We start from the raw sequence: 22,305 nt of genomic DNA on the forward strand, positions 1-22,305 counted from the left end.
GAAGCAAATAAGCCATACGTCTTGACTCTTGGAGGAAAAACGAGTGGGGTATTTTGTGAATGATGGATGAGCAGCAGGGACAGATTAATACTTCCTATAACAAGTTCCTTCCATAATGACGATGATAATATATGTCAGATAGATGGAGCTATCACTGTGTACACAAAACGACGTATTTTGGTACAGAGGAACTTACTGTGGAAGTAGTAACTAGTAGTATTAGTAGTACCTAGTAGTAGTAATAGTAGTAGTAGTAGTAGTAGTAGTACTAGTAGTAGTAGTAGTAGTAGTAATAGTATTATAGTAGTAGTAACAGCAGAAACAGCAGTAGTAGTAAATTTCTGGTCGAGGAGGGGGGCGCTGTCGTAGACATGGCGAACTATTTTTCCGCAATCCCGCACTCGTTTTTGATAATTCGTCGCGAAAAAACGCCGACACGGAATAATCGCCAGTAAACCCCTTGACAAAACGACCGTACACACGCACGTCCGGCCACACCGTTCATTCCGCGAGTGTCTCGTGCCGCTGACGTTACACTTACAATATTCGACCGCGGCCCAGTCGCCGTAAAAATAATATCACATTATTGTTCATTATCGGGCACCCCGTGATACCACCGCGACTGTGTTGCGCGTGATGGATCATTGATATCGCGGTCGCGCACGGGTCATCGTGGTGCACTGGTGCGCTGCGTCGCAGTCGTGTCGTTGTAATTGCTGGAGTAGTAACTAGTTGTTAGCTAGTGTGCGCCGTCTGCGGTATCGTGTGCCGTGTCTGAGACCGCCCGCGCAAAAATCGGTAAATTAAAGAAAAAAGGCGACCGTCGGCCTTCCACCAAAGGGAGCCGGATAAACGTCGTCGTCATGGAACAAATACCCACGACATCGAGCGGCGGAAACGCCACGGCTGCACCGTCGTCAGCCGGCCCCTCGTTCACGCCCCCGACGCCCGTCCAGCCCTCGGACAACAATTGCATCGACAAAAGATTGCAGTCCGTCTCCGAGTCGGAATACCAAGACGACGAGTACGACGAACCTGATCACCAAATGTACTTGTCCGGGTCGTCCGGTTCCGAAGGAGAATTATCAGAAGTACGCATATATCATAATAATATATATCGCATATTGTTATGTACGCGCATTATTAATGAAATATAATGTAATATCTCGTACTGTAGTGATAATGATAATGTAAATTATTATTAGTACAGAAGTCGCTGACGTACGGTCATATATAAAACGTATATTATTCCTATCGTGATAGGCATATAATATATTTTTGAGTTTTAATTTTTCTCAATCGGTTTCGTCATCCCCGCCGCTCACCTCGTCGACAGTTCCGTGAGTAACACAACTATAATTTCGGTTTTTAGTGCGACGTGACGTCACCGTGACCTTTCGGGGGTTTTCATGAAAATCCGATCCCCCCCCCCAACATTCCGCAGCCGTGGGGCACCCTTTGTCACAACTGGTTTCCGCCCAGTCTTGGCCTGTTGTGGGGGGAGGGAGGAGTGTGTGTGCATGACAACCTAACCTAAAAAAAATTCATATACTAGGTATATAATATATCGTACGAGAGTTGACTAGAGTACCTTATTTCAAAATAATTTTCTCTCGTCAATTAAAACATTGCCATAATAATAATAATAATAATAATAATAACGCGTATTCCGTCTGCCACATGCCTACTGCTGGTATTATCGTGGTTTAGCCCGGTCTGTTTTCATTATTTTCCATACACTTCCCCGGTCTCTCCGACCGATAACAATGGCGTTGTACGTTATTATGCTATTGACTGGGTACGTACGACAATAATAATGATAATAACTAGTTACTACGATTGTGTGATATTATTATTATGTGTATGGGGAAGTCTGTCGGTGGCCGGTGCTGGTTTTTTTTTGCCCACCATGAGTATTCTCATTATTTTGTTTTCCTCCAGCCCGGGGTCAATCGCATCGAGATTTTCTAATGTACTCGGCGCATACCGCCGCCGCCGCTGCCACCGCCACTACCGCCACCGCTTCCACTCCCGCGCCGTATTGTTCTCGACGACTCCGCTTACGTACGTCACCACGTTCTAGTGCAGTCGTGTGGGCTTGTTTGTGTGTCTCTTGTCAGAATTATTGCGCGACTGACATGTTTCTGTCGATGATTTTCTGCACAATCGACGTGTGTACCTAAACCGACGTCGTGTAGTCGTCACGATATCCGCTCGACCGTCTAAGTGTGTGTGTGTGGTGTTTTGTTGATCGGAACCTAAGTTTTCCTAAACGTCCAGACTACAGACAATTCCGATTTAACATTTTGCAGTATTTTGTACGGTAATAAATGATCATGATGATATTGTGATACTACATGCTTCTAATACGATTCATGCGGTGGTGTGTATGTTAAAAATTTTATGGGCGTTCAATATTTTTCTTACCCTAAATTAGACTCGGAAAAGTTGTACTGCATAAAGTCCCCCGTTCGCCGCTATTATCCCTGACATTGTTTCTTTCTCTCCACTCGTCTATGTTATTTGTAATAACACATACAATCGGTTTTTATTTTTTAGTTCCCCAGTTCTGTTTTTGTAAGTTTGATTGACTAAAATATTAATTAATATTTTGCGTGAATAGTAACTTGAATATTATTTCATTATTATCAGTTTATATCATTAGAATTATTATTTATTTTAATTTAAATAAAAGTTTATAATTTCATTTTTGTTTAAACGGTACCTATAGGCCATAATTCTGTATATGTCAGTAGACTTGCTATAGCTATACTGTAAAAGTATAAACAAATTTAGATAACCTAGGTACTCCCTATTTACATATATACTGTAGAACTTTTAAAATAATGCTGACATTTATCAAATTATTTTACATGCCTATGAAGTTTAATGTCATGCTTGTAAATTTAGCCATTAGTTTTAAATTTATCAAATATTTAGTTTTTAAATAAAATACATTCCTAGATTCTCTTTTGTGACTAAACTATTTACCAATGACATATTTTCATCTAAATAAGTAGGTAATGATAGTACAATTTTTTTTTTTTACTGTAAACATAGTACCTAAATTCTAAACTAAATTTTATTAATGATTTCAAAAACAATAATTTAACTAAATAGATAAGTATATTTTTATTTAGTGTCACTCATTTAACTATCAAGCATACATATCTTAATCAATTATTTTATTGAAAATTAATTAGGTGCCTACCTACTATATTTTTTACTAAACTTTAAAACTTACTCTTTTTAGTATTTTTAACATTTTTAAATTATGCATTTTCAAATATTGTAATATAAACTATTTGGGTTTTTAGATAATGAACCTACATATTAGATATTTATTTATATTAATTAATTATACTATAGACACCTTCATTTTCTGTTTAAGATTCTGTTTAATATAGATGTGGAATTAAATAATTTGTTACCATTCAATAATCATACATTAGTAGGTAAATAAATTATAATTTCCATATTTTGTAATTAACTTTATGTGAATTCTTATTTTTCAACACAGGTTGTTTATTAAGTTTACTTAACTAATTTATCCAATAAGTAAATATTATTAATAATAAATTGCTTCGACTAATGTTTTAATTTACTTACATGTTACGATGAATATTAAGTGTAATATATTTTTAATCTTGTTTTAAGATTAATTTGGGACTTGATGTTTTTCTAATTTATAAATGTTAACTCTGTTTTAAAATATTTACACAATGCATTTATATCATATTTTAATTTGTGTTATAGGTTGGTAGGTTTGGTATAAATCGAGAAAAATTATTTCGAGATCCTAATAACCATTTAAATTCAACCTTTCTAATAGCAGCAGACGATACAGATACTGAACAAAGTATAGAAGGAGATCCTGACACCCATCGCCAATTAGAAGCACTTCTTCAAGCAGCAGGATCTATGCTTAGGCCAAGTAAGTGATTTTTAAAATATTAAGGTTATTTTAGGTGTCTCCTTAAAAAAAACTATGATTGATTTTGAATGAACTAACAGGTGCAAACGTATGCGGTTTAGGTCTGTCTAAACTTGGCGTTCCAATTGAGACCACCACAGACCCTGAAGTGCTGCGAAAATTAACCAATAGTGTTTCTTGTGCTTTAGACGAGGCGGCAGCAGCGCTGACACGGATGAGAGCAGAAACCAAAAATGATAATAAGTATGTTGGATATAATGGCCACAGTTAGTACAAGCCGAAAAATTATCAAATCAAATTTCAGGACCCTCGTCGAAGCATGTCACGATGGTGACGTGGGAGCTGTTCGTAAACTGTTAACAGAAGGTCGATCAGTTCATGAGACATCTGAAGAGGGAGAAAGTTTGTTGTCCCTCGCCTGTTCAGCAGGTTATTATGAATTAGCTCAGGTTAGTTTTTATTTTAAAACCCTTTAAATGTTCATATGTTTTAATTGCTCTCGCTTGACACTGCAAACAAATTTAAAGATAACAATTATAATTACATTAAACTATTTAACATATTTTTAAATAATATTTTAGGTCTTATTAGCAATGCAAGCCAATGTTGAAGATCGGGGTATTAAAGGAGATTGTACACCACTTATGGAAGCTGCGTCTTCTGGATTTGTGGAGATTGTTAGGCTATTACTTGCTCATGGAGCTGTTGTAAATGCTTTATCATCCACAGGTTAATATAATATATTCTAATATATTATATGTATAAGTAAAATAATAATATATTAAAATTATATTCTAATATATTTTAACTATTCATATTTATATTTTTATACCGTTGTTGTATAAACTGTAATTAAATGAATTTTTAATATGCTTATTTTACAGGTAATACACCTTTAATGTATGCATGTGCTGGAGGCCATGTTGATACTGTAAAAGAACTTTTAAATTATGGAGCTAATGTTGAAGATCATAATGAAAATGGACATACACCCCTCATGGAAGCAGCAAGTGCTGGGCATGTTCCAGTGGCAAAAGTATGTGTTTCTAAAATATTACCTTTTATTATTGTATATTTTATAAGAATTATTTATTAACATTTCATCAAATAGATTCTACTAGAACATGGAGCTGGTATTAATACTCATTCCAATGAATTTAAGGAAAGTGCTTTAACATTAGCATGTTACAAAGGTCATCTAGAAATGGTTCGTTTTTTGTTAGCTGCTGGAGCTGATCAAGTAATTTCAAATAATTTTTATTAATACATTTTAATTTAATTTAAAAATAAATTATGATTCTTAAGTACTCTGTATATTTATTTAATTATTTTTCTGTTGAAGGAACATAAAACAGATGAAATGCATACTGCTTTAATGGAGGCATCAATGGATGGTCATGTAGAGGTTGCAAGACTTTTATTAGATTCTGGTGCTCAAGTTAATATGCCAACTGACAGTTTTGAGTCCCCACTCACCTTAGCTGCATGCGGTGGTCATGTTGAGCTTGCATTATTGTTGATTGACCGTGGAGCCAATATTGAAGAAGTTAATGATGAAGGCTATACTCCTCTCATGGAAGCTGCTCGAGAAGGTCATGAAGATATGGTGTCCGTTTTATTGAGTAAAGGTAACTGAAAATATTTTTTTATTTGTTTTAGTTGTCTATAATATTTAATTTGATTGTTAACCTTAAATATTTTTTTTCAAAAGTTAATTAATGAATTTATGGTCATACATTAGCAATAAATAACAAAAACGTAACAAACAATAAAACTTCACTATGTATAAGAAATTAAATTTAGTGTAAAATACATTTATATCTTTTTTAATTTAATAAACTATTTTTTATATCTTAGTTATGATATTCTACAGAGTAAGATTGATATACAAATTTATTTTTTACTTAGCATACTATTGAGTGTTCTGAAAGTACATTTGCAGTTCTCAGATTGATAATTGTTCTCTTTTTTTACCATTACATACTATTGGATCCCCTCAATCAATGCTTTTCATACAATACTCCCCCATTAGCACAACCATTGGTTAATACAAACTGTTTTTTTCGGTCCTTACGTACGCTCTAAGCTTTAATGTCTGTTAATTATTTTGGTTTCCTTAGTTCAAATACAGTTTTCAGTTAAACTTAAACACATTTTAGGAACCACATTGTTGTTACATAAAATTGCTCTGTCATTAGTTAAATGTTCATTTTGTTAGTAATTTGTTATGTACAATTATTTAAAGTCTCAGTCAAAAGTAGTTTAAAAAGAAAGCATATGTAAAAATAACAATTCGGAGTACAATTTTGTTTAAAGTTAGTTTATTTAGTAACAATGTACCAAATATATATTTCTTATATGCATATTAAAAGTTAACGTAGCTTGAAGTATGCAGTATACTAGTATGTATATATTGATATTTGATAGTTAATTCAAATTCCTATCATAAGGAAAACAAATTTGTGTTAAGCGTGTATCAGGAACACAATTTTTTTTTATTTAGGACCTGTCATGTTGTGGTTCTATGGAGTTCATGTTAATGAGGAGGGAGTACCTTAGGTTAATATAAGCAAATTTTATAGAAGGATGTTTTTACTGAGTTATAAATTTGTTTGTAATTATGGATTGTGGTATCCAAAGCTAATTAATAATATACTGTTCTTGTTTTTAGAAATATTAATTGAGAGTTTATTATGTAGGAGCAAATATAAATGCACAGACTGAAGAGACTCAAGAGACTGCTCTGACCTTGGCATGTTGTGGAGGATTTTTGGATGTTGCTGATTTCCTAATAAAAAATGGTGCAATTTTGGAGCTTGGTGCATCAACACCTCTTATGGAAGCAGCTCAAGAAGGACATATAGATTTGGTTCGATACCTTCTAGAATGTGGTGCAGATGTTCATGCTCAAACTACATCAGCTGATACAGCACTGACCTATGCTTGTGAAAATGGCCATACAGATGTTGCTGATTTGTTACTTCAGTTTGGTGCTAATCTTGTGAGTATTTTTTAATAATGATACATAATTTTCATTATACTAACATTATTATTTTTATCAGGAACATGAATCTGAAGGTGGTCGCACGCCTTTAATGAAAGCATGTAGAGCTGGTCACTTATGTACTGTTCAATTCCTAATATCTAAAGCCGCTGATATTAATAAAGTCACTGCCAATAATGACCATACACCTTTGTCACTTTCTTGTGCTGGAGGTCACCTTTCAGTTGTTGAACTACTGCTCGCTCATTCAGCTGATCCTTTCCATAAACTAAAAGACAACTCAACCATGGTTATAGAAGCCGCCAAAGGGGGTCATACGAATGTTGTTAAATTGTTATTAGATTATCCGCATTCAGTTATGTTAACACCTCCTGTATCACCTGTACCTACCACTCCTGCTGAAGATGTGCCAGTTGTTGATGAATCTGCATTATCTGAAGTGCAGGTTATGTCTAAGGCTCATGCAATTGCTGGTAGAATAGTAGAAAGTTATGGACCTAATGCTAAACATAATGCCAATTCTTGCATACAAAAAGCTATGATAAGGAAAGCACAACTTAACACACCCAATAGTTCATTTAGTGATGTTCAGGTAATCGTATTAATAGAATTTATTTCTAATTACAGTTTTGAACGATCAACAAAACCTTTTTTTTTTTTTAAACTTTAGTTTAAAATTCAATTACCCAAAGAAAACAATGTAAAAGCGAATAATGCTCCTACTTCCAAACCACTTATTAATACAGCTGCAATTGAACAACAATTATTTAAAAGGCAACAAATAGCTGAAGATCTTAAAGTAAGTACATCCAGATTAAACCATTTTTGTTTCATTAGTAATTTATGAGTCAAATTTTATTACTACTACCTACTTAGGCATAATAAATTTGAAAAATATTCGGAGCTTCAAAAATTAATAGTTAAAAATATAAGTTAATATTTTACAGAAACAAAGAAAATTTAAATTTAAACATAATAAGAATATTTGAAATCATTTAAATGGCAAATTCAATGTACCTATTTATATATATGTTTTTTTTTGTAACAGAGAGTGGAACAAGAGTTAAAAGAAAATGGAAGTCTTTCAATGGTTACGTTGATGACAACACCTCCTCCGTTATCCGCATCATCACCTGGTGTTTTAGATTCTAGCACTTCATCTAATGGTTCAAATTCGGGTAATTAAAAAAAAAAATGTGATTTTGCACATTTTTCAGAATTGCTTAACAATAATTAATAATTCTCTTTATTTTATTTTAAAAATATTTGAATAGAATCATCAGTAAGTAACACATCGGTGGGTTCAAACAAAGCAGGAGAAACATCAAAAAATAATCCTAGCCAACCTGTGTCTGCTAGTTCTGATGTAGTTCAAACAACTGCGATTAGTGATAGACCTAAAATCAAAGCCAAATTTAAAAAGAAACCAGCTCAGCCACTTGCAGGAATGACGAGTCTTAATGAAGCAACCCAAGCAACATTAGATGCCAATTATGCTAGAGGTGTAATGGCGGGAGTTGCCGCAATGAAACCTCAATTTAAAGCTGAAGTATGTATTTTTAATTAAGGTTTTGCAGGGTTTATTAAATTTACGATATAGAAACCAATAATTGTATTGTTAATCGTGTATTTATTTTTTACATTTTAGTTTATTGAAAGACATTCAGGTGATGGCTGTGATAAAGAATTAGCAGCTCGTATGATAAAATTTTGCGAAGAGCAAACTGCTAAACGAGAAGTAAATGATGGTGGACATGCCAATCTTAAAGAATTAATGATAAGTTCTCTAATGAGTGAACACCTATTAAAAGTCCGTAAAGACCTACAAATTCCAGATAATATGGTGAAGAATTTATTGCCACTGTCTGGAGCATTACATGACAGTTTACCTCATGGTACAACTGGTTTGTTACCATTACCCGGTGATCTTAATACACGAATTGACTTTAAAGCTTTAAATTGTATTGATGCAGAACTTCTAGAAAATTTAGTTAGGGAATCTCCACTCACACTTGAAGATATATCAAACTGTAAGTATTAAAGAATACCTTATATTATTCGTTTTGTCATTCATAATTTAAACTTTAAAGTACCAAATATAGATGAACGACTTCAAAAAGAAATTCAAAACCACCGTTGCAATATCAATTCTTCAGATTCTGGATTAAGCAGTACTTTTTCCTCTCAATCGTTTAAAGTAAATTATTTTTAGTTTAATATTATTTCATTTTATTTCAATTTATGTATTTTTGTTCCAGAATTATGTTCAAAATCAAACATCTATTGATTTTAGAATTAAAAATTTATCATCAATGGATATAGCTAATTTTGCAGGTGCAGTGTCCCAGCTTAGCTTAGGTAAGTTATTCATTATTGTAAAATCAAAAATATGTGACCAACCTACTATTCTTTATATTAGTTTTCACATCTTAAGATAAATAAAAAGATTGATAGTCATTTTGAGATTGCTAGATCTGTCCTGTTGTGTAAGGATTAGATTTTGGGATTATCAGAATCTATTCTTTTAATTTTAGTTATAAAGATAGTCCTGATCTCATTACTCTTATTGTCAATCATAATATTTATTTTTTTAATAATTTTTACTTCCATTCGATTAAATAAAATAAATTTTCAAGTTTTGATTAAAATATCACTCATAATTTTAATTCCTCTATATACTCCTCTTAAATAATTAAAGACAATTTATAATATATTATAATTATCAAATTAACATAATTATTAAAACTTAAAAATAATTGTAGATGAAACTACAGCTCAACAACCTACTACTGCAACAATACCTACATTGATCAACTGTGTTCCTACGCAAGTGGCTGCTGCTACTCAAACACCATCCGAGTCAGTGACATCAAATAAGCGTTCAGCGACAACTACATCAACAACTACTGCTATGACAACTACTACAAATAAAGGTAAAAAGGCGCGCTATCAAGTTCGGCCCCAGCCACCAAGTTCAGCCCCCCAATCTGGATCAAATAACACCCCAGCATCAAATTCTGTTGCCCAATCGGATGTCGCTAGCTCCAGTAAGAGAATATCTGAGAATATTGTTGGAATTATATGGTTACTTAATTAATGGATTAAACTAATTATTAAATATTGTATTTACAGGATTTTCCACGACTACTGGAGAATCATATGGCAGTGATGCTGACATTTCATATGGAATCAATGTAGATTCACAAACAGAGAGCAACCATGATACAGCTCTAACAGTTGCGTGTGCTGGTGGACACGAAGAATTAGTTAAACTTTTATTAGTCAGAGGAGCAAATATTGAACATAGGGACAAGAAAGGATTTACACCATTAATATTAGCTGCTACAGGAGGTTTTGATAAAATTGTTGAAATTCTCCTGAGTAATGTAGCTAATATGGAAGCACAGTCTGAACGAACCAAAGATACACCCCTGTCTTTAGCATGTTCTGGTGGCCGTTACGAGGTAAAAAAAAAACTTATTTAAATGATATTTTGAGATTTGTGTATCTAAACTTTAACTTAATTTAGGTTTGTGATCTATTGCTTCAAAGAGGAGCAAACAAAGAACATAGAAATGTTTCAGATTATACCCCTTTGAGCTTAGCAGCTTCTGGTGGTTATGTCAATATTATAAAATTATTGTTGAGTAATGGAGCAGAAATAAATTCTCGAACTGGTTCCAAGTTAGGAATTTCTCCTTTAATGTTAGCAGCAATGAATGGACATACAGGTTAGCACATATAGTATTCTATTAATTTGTGCCTTTTATAATAAATTTTAAACTTTTTTTAGCTGCTGTCAAGTTACTATTAGATATGGGCAGTGATATAAATGCTCAAATTGAAACAAATCGTAATACTGCTCTCACATTAGCTTGTTTCCAAGGCAGACATGAAGTAGTGTCATTATTATTAGATCGAAAAGCGAATGTAGAACATAGAGCTAAAGTAAATATGTCTACTTCTTGAATTTATTTTTCCTTATTTACACAACTATTTTTTGTTCAGACCGGATTAACACCTTTAATGGAAGCAGCTAGTGGTGGTTATGTTGAAGTTGGTAGAGTATTAATTGATAAAGGAGCTGATGTTAATGCTAATCCAGTGCCATCTTCTCGTGATACTGCTCTCACAATAGCAGCAGACAAGGGTCATGTAAGATTTGTAGAACTACTACTAGAAAAGTATGTATAATATTAAAATAAATCCAAACAAATAAATGTTGATACTTAATTTGAACATGATTTTTGTAGAAATGCATATGTGGAAGTAAAAAATAAAAAAGGAAATTCTCCTTTGTGGTTAGCTGCCAATGGTGGCCATTTAGGTGTGATTGAACTACTCTATAAAGTTGGTGCCAATATAGATTCCCAAGATAATAGAAAAGTTACCTGTTTAATGGCTGCATTTCGTAAAGGTCATGTTAAAGTAGTGAGGTGGATGGTTAACCATGTATCACAATTTCCAAGTGATCAAGAAATGACACGATTCCTTACTACATTGAGTGATAAAGTATGTAATTAATAATTATTCATATAAAATAATTAAAAATTTAATAATTACATTATAATATTTAAGGAGTCTATTGATAAATGCCATGATTGTATGATTGCTATTCGGATATCAAAAGACCAGCAAGCAGCTAGAGCCAATAAAAATGCTTCTATATTGCTTGAAGAACTTGATATGGAAAAGACTAAAGAAGAATTAAAAAAGGCTTCTGCTGCTCGTCGCAAAATGAAAAAGAAAAAGAAAAAACAAGCTAAAAGTGGTAAAAAATTGGAGGAAGAAACGGAAGAAAAGAATGATGAACAAGAAGTTGACGAAGAAGAGGAAGAAGAAGATGAAGAAGAGGAAGTTCCTGTTATAGGTATGAAACATATTAATAATATATAAATATTAAATATATATAGATTCATACGTAAAATGATTGAATTTGTATTAGATTATTTAATTCTTAATGTATATTTTTTAGTATTGGTTGAAATGAAGAAAAAAGTTGATTTAAAAAAGAAAGGCAAAGTTGCTGTCCTAAGTAGTGTGATTTCCGCAGATGTTGAAGAGGGTGATAGTGGTATTGATGCCAACAGCCAAGGGAGTTGTAGTAGTACAGATGCCAAAAATGCTGCTGCTGCTGCTGCTCGAATAGTAGCACAAACTCAAATTGCATCTTCTAATAAAAAAGATAAAAAGAAGAAAGTAAAAGAAGTTTCAGTAGAAGTCAAACCTACTTCATCTGCTACAAATTCTAAATTAACTACTAATTCAGCTGCTACTCAAACGAATATAGCTAAATTAAATTCTTCTCAAACTAAATCAAATAAGGTTGGTATTAATAGAACATTTTAAATATATTAAAGAAAATTATTACAATTTTATGTTGGATTTTATTTTTAGGAAAAGAAAAATCAAGTCAGTTCAACTCAAAGTAAAATTGTTACAAGTGCAGCACCTCCTACCAAAACTGAAATAACACCTCAAATATCAACTAAAACCGCACAACTAAAAACAAAAGTTCAACAGCCAAATAACAATGTTACAAATGCTACCCGTAAAGAATCTGTAAAAGTAACTAATTACAAAGGAAGCAACAAAGTTGTCAATAATATGGTTTTTGAATCAACACAGAATCCAGCTGCTCGTGAAGATTTTGAAGCTACAGGAAGTGAAAACTTTCTTGTTAAGCATAAAAAACAACATCCGTATGACATTGATAAAATTTAATTCTATGTATAATTATTATCTTAATTTATTTTATTATTTTCTAGAACTGAAGAATATATTCATGTTGGTACCAAAACTTCTAATGTTAGTCCCGTGAAGCAAACTCGTGGACGTGAAGAAGGATGGAAAGAAGTTGTTCGAACTCGGTACCTTGCTTCGCCTTACAGAAGTAAAAAAGTGTCTGTGCCATTAAATGCAATTAGTCGTGTAATTGGTCGTGGTGGAAGTAATATAAATGCCATAAGAGCTTCAACTGGAGCATTAATAGAAGTGGATAATCAAAGTAAAGGACAAGGAGAAAGAATAATTACTATAAAGTTAGTAAAACAACCATAATGTTAAATAGCAATCAATTCTAAATTTAACAATAATTTAAATATTTTAAATAGAGGATCAACAGATGTCACCAAACAAGCTCACGATTTAATTGCTATGCTAATTAAAGATCCAGAAGTAAATATAATGAGCGTTATTGCAAAAAATCCTAAAGTTACTAGTGCTTGGGATAAATCAGTGGTAACTAAATTTATAATTACATTTAAATAGCTATTTATACTAATTTTGTTTTGTTTTAAGAATAATGCCAAAGCCAAAACAGCAGCGGCTGCTGCATTACCACAAAAACCTGTTGTTAGTCAACCAATTACAGTTGCAGCTACTTCTAAACTAACATCTGCACCCTGTAAGTTTAAACAGTAAATAATATAAACTCATTATTGAAATCTAATGTTTATTTCTTTTTAGCAATTGTTGCTTCTATGACCATAAAGCCTACAATCACTGTTAATGGACCCCGACCTACCGTTGCTGCTGTAGCTGCAGGTGATATACATATATTAATAAATGAATTCTAGTACAGAAAAACCTGCCTGTAAGATGGAAATTGCCTTTTATCTGAATATAACAGCAGTCTAACCTTTATAACATAATATATTTTAGTCTCCCTATCCTTTATAACATAAAAATCAAATGGTACCAAGCGATTGCGTCTGAAGGAAGTTTTACTGTATTTTTAAATAATTAAATTTTTCTTTAATCCTCACAAAGAATAGTGATTATATATTGATTACTGATTAGATTAGTTAAATTTTAACTAAAAGATCTCTCTTGTAGTAATCAAATATTGATACAATTTTGGGTACTTTTCTATTATTGGCTTTGATTCAACTTAGTTAGCATCAGGTTTGTGCACTAATATTTGTATTAGTTCAAATTTTGAAAATATTTGTGAGAATTACAAAAATTTGCTAATTATTTTGAGTTTATATCTATATATTTACATCCATGTAAGTTTTCCTATAACTTACTATAAGAAAAGTTTACTATGTACTTACTTCCCACTTGCATTTTGTATACTCCTGTATTACATTTTATGATTCATCAAAAAATGTTTTTCACAAAATTTAAAAACTTATTTCTTTTAGATCTTAAAATCTAGAAACTATTTAATTTTCAATATCCATTATATTTACTACAAATATGAAAAGTAAATAAAATATTTTCTTACTAGTTAAAATAACATGAAAATTAAAATCAGCGAGTGTGTAGTTCTGAGCTAATTGTATTGTGTCAGTTGGTAGTCAAGATGACAGAATTAAATCTAATTTTGTTTTTCACAAATTTTAATTTTTTATTATATATTTTTGAACTAGATAGCTATTAATTTTTCTAACAAAAAATGTTACTATATATATAAATATCTATCTGTAAATCATGTGTTTTTAAATGTTGAATATTATTTTCTTATAGGCGAAAAGAAGATTACAACAAGCACTGTCAAACCAACAATGTCCTATACTAATGCCATAATATCCTCTTCTGATTCAGTATCTAAACCTTCACAACAACCTCAACCACCTGCTCCTTCTAAAGTTGTTCAATCCGTTTCTGTAACTCCATCAACTACTGCAACTGTTACTGTTTCTGTAACACCTACTACAACAGGAAGTGTATCAGCTCCTGCATTAACTGTTGTAACCAAATCTACCAATGCGTTACCTCTTGCTCAACCTAAACCACAACAAGAATCGTCATCTGTTACTCATCATCCAGTTGCTATTGTGTCACCAATGGTGAGCAAAGCTCCATTACCGCCTCAACCACAAATTAAACCTCAAGTTGTAGATGCTTCAGAATATTCATTATTTGATTCATGTTCTAAGGTATTTATTTTTATATGTGATACATTTTTATAGTGTTGGACGAGTATTGTTAGTATTGTAATATTGAGTCGAGTTTCAATTATTTTTGATTCGAGTCGTGTTCAAAAGTTGAGTACTTGACAAATACCAAGTATTTGAAAAAAGGTTGAGTACTGGGAATTGCTTGAGTATTTTAAATTGTACTAGAATATGGGTTCTTTCAGTTATTTATTATAGCTTGAACATTTTTTTCAAATTTATTATTTTAAATGAGTGTAACAAATACTTGATTCAAGGCGAGTACTTGATTTAAGTTCAGTACTCGGACTTACAAGTACAAAATAAATGTAGTAGAGTCAAACAACACTACACTCTTATGTTTTGCATGCAAATATTAATTTGCATTATTTCATATTTTAGATATCTGTTCAAACAATGTGGGGTAGAGATGGGGAGTGTGGAGGACAAAAACCAAGTGTTACATTTTCTGGGGGTAATCATATTCCAGCTGTTACCCCATCAATCGGAACAATTGGTCAACCTAAAAAATATTTAGAAACAGACACACCAATGGCCGATGCATCAAAAGCACCAGGTTATCGAGGAGCTGGCTTATCATCTCCAATTTCATCCAAAACTGGAGGTGGAAATACTGGAAGTACAAACGGTAGTCGTACCACAACACCTCCTATGAGTTCTCCTGTTACACAATACAACAATAATACAGGCATCCAACCTACGGTTCAACAACCTCAACCAGAACCTTACTATACACAATCTCAACATCCATACATCTCTGATCAAACTCACCAGTCAGCACAAATAAATGTTGAACGTTCAAGATTAAACCCACGAGCACCAGATTTTGCTACTATTAAATCCAACCAAAATATGGTTCAACCTCAACAAGTCTACAACAATCAAGTACCACAAAATTTTCTTCAACCTCCTATGGTACCCAATGTTATGCCATTTCAACAAAAGTTTCATCAACAATTACCAAACTTACGAGTTGCACCCAACAATCCTAATCGTTGGACTCATTTTATTAATCAACCTCCTCCTCCATTTGGACGACCTGCCTTACACCCAGTTAATGGCAATGCAGAAATGTTTGCAGGAATGGAAGCAACTGCTAGTCCACCAAATATGTCACCTAATCTTGATGAGCGAAAAGCTCCTCCTAAACCAATTGGTACAGAACGAGCATGGAAGCAAAATCTAATAGGTGAAAATCCTCACCAGCAACAACACGCAAATTGGTCAGACATGAAAATGCATTGGGCTCATCATGACCTTTTCCGCACCCCTCCTCCACCACCTGTTAATTTTCCACTTGGACCAAGGCCTATGATGGACGAACATAATTTATTTGATACCTACCAGGTAATAAAAATTTGTTTAAAATTGTATTTTTTAACTTAAGTTGGGACCATGAAAAATGAGTAATGACTAGAAATAATGGTAATGATTTGAAAAAAAACGTGCATTATGTTAGTAAACTTATAGGTACATATAATTGGGTGGAGTGAAGTGTAGCGCTTCTATGCTCCAGTCCGATGCAGTTTATTATTGCTATCTTCTCCGTAACTACTGAACCAATCTTCATGAAACTTAAAATAAATATAAATTCTTTAATATCTAAAGGGTCTATAGATTAAGTTTGAAATTTCTATGCCCAACTATAGTTACTACAGTAGTAAAGCTTGACAAGACATCGATGAATTTCAACGCTTGTGGAACTTGCATCAAGAACATTTATTTAACTATAAAAACAAATATTTTTATGTTGAATTTTATTAGAAACTAAAATATATTTTTATCTTAATCGTCCCATTTTTGTCCTTGGACACACCCAATAATTTTAGTATATAACTATTAACATAAGGCTTATTTTCAAAATGAATACAATGATTTTTATCCCTTGATTCACATCACTACCAACAAAGTCACCTATCGCTTTTTGTGGTAACATCTATAATACAAGTGTACATAATTAACATGAACTATATAATAATTGTATAATTTTCCTCAGTCCACTGAACATCTAACAAGTGCTAATATGAATCACCACACAGCCATGATGCAAACAATGCCATTGTTTGCTGCTAATGGTCACTTGGAACAACAATCCCATCACCTTTTAGCATCAAATCATCATGGTCCTGGACAAATGGCTTTTGACCCAAAATTAGAATGGGACCAATCTAGAAGTCAACAGCAGCAAGCCCAACAACAGTCTCAGCAGCAAGCTCCTATGAACACACCATTTCCGTTCATTTTTTAATTTTCACGGCGTAAGTAATTGTTATTACTAAATGTATTCAAAGAAAATTTGTTTTATTTCTGTCTTACTATTAATAACAATTGTTTAAGCTTATCATGGATTGGTTTATTACAATAAAGACTGTTGGTAATATTGCATAGTTTATTGAGTCAACGTAAAATTATGAATAAAGTTATATTGTCTAAACTAATAACTAATAGTATGATAATCATTCCATATTAGTTCTTTGGTTTTAAGAGGTTTTCATAAATTAATTATTATTTATTTTGTTATTGTACCGATTGATATACAAAACATTTAACCCAATAATTGTAATTTATAATAAAAAATAACTAGTTAAAAATAATATATTTTAATAATAAATAAATACCTTTATTACCTTTACATATATTGTTTAATTTGATTTAAAAATGTTAACATACATAATTGCATAAAAATTGAAATATAGTATTATAGTCAATAATGATGATCATACTACCAATTATTGTTAATCGAGTAGAGGAGAAGAAGATATTGGAAAAGATCAAATTAGTTAATAACCAATGATTTTAATGTAAATTAATCTTGGTCAAAAGTATGATAGAATTGTAATTTATGTTCAATTCATTTTTAATAAAAAAAATAATAAATGTTAAGAATTTAAACTGCTGGGCTCAGACTTTCAAGTTTGGAAATCATTGGTTGATACTACATCATATTTTGATAATCGTTGAAGGTTTTAAAAATAGGTTGTTGATAGTATTATTAGTATTCCACACCAATAGAAACATTATAAAGATATTGAATTCCTTATAAAAATAATATCTTTTAAAATTTGAGAAAAGTTAGATACTATTAGCTGTTATTATCTGCATGAACGTAATGAATGCAATAAAAGTACATTGTTAAAGTTGTAAGTAATAACAAATAAAAAATATTCAAAATGTTATAAGACCCATTTATTCTTAACATATTAATTTACACCAGCTGACTAGAATTTTCTTTTTCTTTCAATATCTGGTTACATTCTAAGAAAATATTAGTTTTATTAAATTTGTTTTTAATAATTTGTTATGTTTATATTTTTTTGTTTACAGGATTCAAAATCATACTGCCTAAATAGCTGGAACACAGACATATTTTTTGTTTCTCTAATTTAAAATCTGACTATGGTCTCTGGTCTTGAAGTAAAAAAAAATGAATGCAAACAATTATTAAAAATAACAAAATTATAATGCATTATTTTGTATGGTTTCATTATTGGAACAAAAATGTCTTTTTTCACGTTATTTTTTACATTCAAAATATATATTACAAGTACTTCGTCTTTTTTTAAAAAAATTTTTTTAGCGATATGTTATTACACTTTTACTACTACGGCTTAGGGTTTCTTTAATATCTATTCTGTTAAAGAAATTGTTATATTATTATAAATATTGCATTCATATGAAATGTACGGATGAAAAAATATAATTATTTATATACTATCGAATTATGTGTTTTTAATTGTTCTTATTTATATTATAATGATATATTATTTTAAAGAACCTATAAAAAAAATTAATTTTATATTTATCATTGTATTTAAAAAATATTATTGGGATACATAATGTAATATTAAACTGCTAGTTTAAAGTATACACATTACACAAATATAATTATACATGTGTTTGTGTATATGTATCAAATATTTGTTGTATTCCTCTTTAAAAGCAATACAACATGTTCATCTCATTATAATTTAATTTTCTAGGATTTGATTAGAAATAATTACCATTTTATTTCTTACTTTCTAAACCAAAGTTTAATTATAATGTTTTATGTGTATTTTATGTTTACTGTGTTACAAAATCTATTTAACTAAATATTTTTCCTAAGCATTAAGACAATTGCAAATATCTGCAACAATGATAAATTGTTTGTCTTCAGTAAATCTGCCAAAGTGGTATGTATTATAAGAAATAATTTTTAAAATGTTCAAACTGTGACAGCTAATAGCAACTCTGAGCAAAATTATTAACTTTTATAATTTGAATACATTTTTAGAAGAAACATCCAAATAAATTTTAGAATAAAATTGAAAATGATTTTAGTTAGGATACTCAGTGGAGGTAAGTTATTATTTTAGTGTTATTTTCAGTGGCGCCGAACTATATTTTAAAAGGGGGGGGGGGGCAAGTAAAAAGTTCTACGGACCACCACCCCCGTTTAAAATATAAAAACGTGGGGGCTTTGCTCCTCCCCCCCATGCAAGTATTCGACACTCTAAAGTGCCTTTATAGAGACTAATGCTTTTATATTATTCATGATGCTACTTTTCCAACCACAATCATACATAGTTAGCACTACTCATGGTTCAAACAACTTAAAATTACAATTTTTTAAGAGCAATATTTAGTAGCATAAGTGCGTAATTTGCTCAAATATTTTGGGGAGGCTTATTTTTACTGTATTTTCATTTTTATTTTATTATTCCTAATGAAAGTGTTCACAACTAGTTTCACGTTTTACTTAGCAAATATAAAGTCACATGTATTAATGTACCTATTATAATTTACCAAGTTTTTTAAACTGGTATAACGTATTTTATAGGTAGGTATCAAACAATATTATTCACATACTCTAAATAATTTTTAATCTGTAAAACATAATTATTATTTATTTATTACAATTATCTTATTATTTTTTAGAAAATTTGATTATTAGTAGGTACAATAGTACCAACTACTAATGCATGTAGTGCGTGGGTTATTAATAAGTTATATTATATTAATTGTCAGCCAACTCACTAACTCAGCCAGGGTCCAGTTGCTTATTCATATGATCCTATTGGCTATATATATTTAAATGAGTCGTATTTATAATGTTATAATATGTAATCAAGCACATACAAAAACAAACTAAATTTTACCACACAAATCTACCATCTGTTATTAGTCTTAAATAAGTACCTATTAATAAACCGAGAAGAAAATGTGTCTAATTTTGTGCTTTATAAATTACGCTGTTAGAGCTAATATGTATATTTCATATTCTTAGAGCCATAATATTATAGAAATACAATATGTAACGATCTGCTATGTGCCATATAATATAAGGCAGATTGGTTATTGCTAAATTTTGAGGCTTACAGACGTTTGGGCACACTTGAGCTAGATAAATCATTTTTTAGCACTAATCCAAAAACAAAAAAAATGTTGAACTTATCGATATTGTACACGCGTACCTATGTAATGTACTAATGATGGTTATAATAATATTTTTTTTTTTATGTAAAACAATGACATGTACATTAATTATGAAACATGTTGGTAGAGGGGGCTCTGGCACATGGCTGCATGGCTATTGATAGGTAGGTACTTAGGTGAGAGTGATGAAAACGTCGGTGAACGGTTGAAATCTAAATAATCAAGTCAGCTGTTATTATAAATAATTATAAGATACATATAGCCATATTGAATTATAATATAAGTCAAGAAATGTATCAAGGTATAGATTCTCTGAGCTTGTTGTTGATTTGCTCGTATAGCTGATATACGAGTGATACGACATAAATATAATTAAAGTGTTAAATAAATATCGATAACCCCAGGTCCGTTACATTAGCACCACAATATTCGAAAATCCAAAAAAAAGTTATACCAACGACTATTATTCCGTTTGTACCTATTAAATGTAATTAATTTTAATGAAAAAATAATTTTCTTAAATGGGTAGGTACTCTTAAACTTAGATAAGGTGGGAAAAAACCAAAGGCAGCAGAGTCAATAATTAAAAAAGAGATTTTTAATATACAAGAATGAGATCATTCACAAAAATAGTCAAAGTAAGTACACTCTTTTACAATAAATTGGTTATAAAAGATCAACTTTTCATACTAAATATTTAAGCCAATTATACATAAAACACCAACGTTGTAAAATTTCTTGAAGTAACAATAAATAATTGTACTCTTTGTTAAAAAGTTAAAAAATAAGTTATTTCTTAGTTACTTTGTTTGATAAATAAACTAATTAAAAACAGTAGAATAATCGAAAATGACTAAATTATAAATTTTTTGAGATTCCACAGAGCGGAGCGATGAATGCATTTATTTTAAAATTATTTGTTTTTTCGTGTCTGTTAATTGTTATCACCTTTTGGGAGCAATAAATATACTTCGATTAATAAGAACTTCAGCATTTTTTCTGGCAAGAAGTGAATCTAGTTGTTACTTGGGTGGGGGGTTAAAAAAAATATTCCCAGGAGTTTTCAAAAGCGTCGAAAATAATAATAAAAAAAAGATTGATGATAAATCAGTTTTTGATAAAATAAATTTAGTTATTTTGGTCTTTCAGAAAAAAAAATACAAAACATTTTTCCTAAAATAGTATTTAGATAAAATGTCTCAAAATATTTTGATACAATTTTCACTGAATGTTTGTGTTAGCATTTTCTATGCACCATAATATTTTCAAAATATTTTGACTTGTGCGTAGAACTATTTAGAAGCATATGAAATTTTCCATTTTTCTTTTCAAACTATGTCTATAAAATATTTTTTGCTCGGTCAAAAAATCTTGTAAATTGAATACAAAATTCCTCGTAACGTGTTGTTATTGTAAATTAAAAAAAAAGTTGAGTGTAAATCCACAATAATTTTTTATGAGCGATTAAAATTAAAATGTTCACAAAAATAATTTTTGCATTATCAAAAATATTTTAATGATATCATTCAAATATAAATAAATTATTATGATAATCTAATGATCAGAATTGATTTTTCTTTGGAATACGTTTTAAATTTTACTATTTACGGATATTTTATGTCTCATATTATAACGTGGTTATATTAGTTTATTTTGGTAATTTTTTGTTTTCGAAAAGTGTAATCATTTAAATGACGACGATATTATTATGTTGTCTACACGCTCAACTGGCCATTTACTATTATTATCAATGTTAATACCTAATTGTTATAACAAATAATATTTTACAAAAAATTGACTAATTATTAATAAACCTTACCTATTGTATGTTATATAAGAACATTAAGAACTCGTATTTAATATGTATTATTTTCATATATTTTAACATGTTTATTCATAGTCTCTTATTGTCTCTATAAAATCTATAGTAATGATAATATAGACATTTAAAACGTTCGGATATATTAATTTTTTTTCTTTATATGTGAATAAAATATTTTATGATCTGTTAAAAAGTTTAAAATTGTTACGCGAAATTTGTCATAAGT

General features: G+C 30.8%; 1 protein-coding gene across 10 annotated transcripts; it reads left to right on the forward strand.

Annotated features, from left to right (window-relative positions):
* The first annotated feature begins 350 nt into the window (after window positions 1-350).
* On the forward strand, window positions 351-18,389 carry LOC111036540 (ankyrin repeat and KH domain-containing protein mask-like). Of its 10 annotated transcripts, none has more exons than XM_022318621.1 (34): window positions 352-1,091; window positions 3,757-3,760; window positions 3,833-3,934; window positions 4,015-4,177; window positions 4,239-4,383; window positions 4,516-4,663; window positions 4,819-4,970; window positions 5,046-5,174; window positions 5,277-5,562; window positions 6,634-6,935; window positions 6,997-7,530; window positions 7,609-7,737; window positions 7,987-8,116; window positions 8,213-8,487; window positions 8,587-8,968; window positions 9,029-9,135; window positions 9,197-9,296; window positions 9,701-9,985; window positions 10,071-10,402; window positions 10,468-10,669; window positions 10,732-10,886; window positions 10,947-11,122; window positions 11,192-11,450; window positions 11,517-11,808; window positions 11,914-12,263; window positions 12,336-12,640; window positions 12,707-12,979; window positions 13,052-13,178; window positions 13,239-13,344; window positions 13,407-13,484; window positions 14,412-14,824; window positions 15,224-16,189; window positions 16,839-17,100; window positions 18,167-18,389. In XM_022318621.1, the coding sequence occupies exons 1-33, from the start codon at window positions 864-866 to the stop codon at window positions 17,088-17,090; spliced, it is 7,887 nt and encodes a 2,628-aa protein (XP_022174313.1). In that variant the 5' UTR covers window positions 352-863; the 3' UTR covers window positions 17,091-17,100; window positions 18,167-18,389. The 10 variants fall into 10 exon arrangements, with proteins under 10 accessions (XP_022174343.1, XP_022174296.1, XP_022174304.1 ...); XM_022318660.1 differs by having other exon boundaries at window positions 4,123-4,177; XM_022318626.1 differs by having other exon boundaries at window positions 3,836-3,934.
* The last annotated feature ends 3,916 nt before the right edge of the window (window positions 18,390-22,305 follow it).

The sequence above is a fragment of the Myzus persicae genome, unplaced genomic scaffold, assembly GCF_001856785.1.
Source record: "Myzus persicae strain clone G006 unplaced genomic scaffold, MPER_G0061.0, whole genome shotgun sequence".
NCBI classification, from domain to species: Eukaryota; Metazoa; Arthropoda; class Insecta; order Hemiptera; family Aphididae; genus Myzus; species Myzus persicae.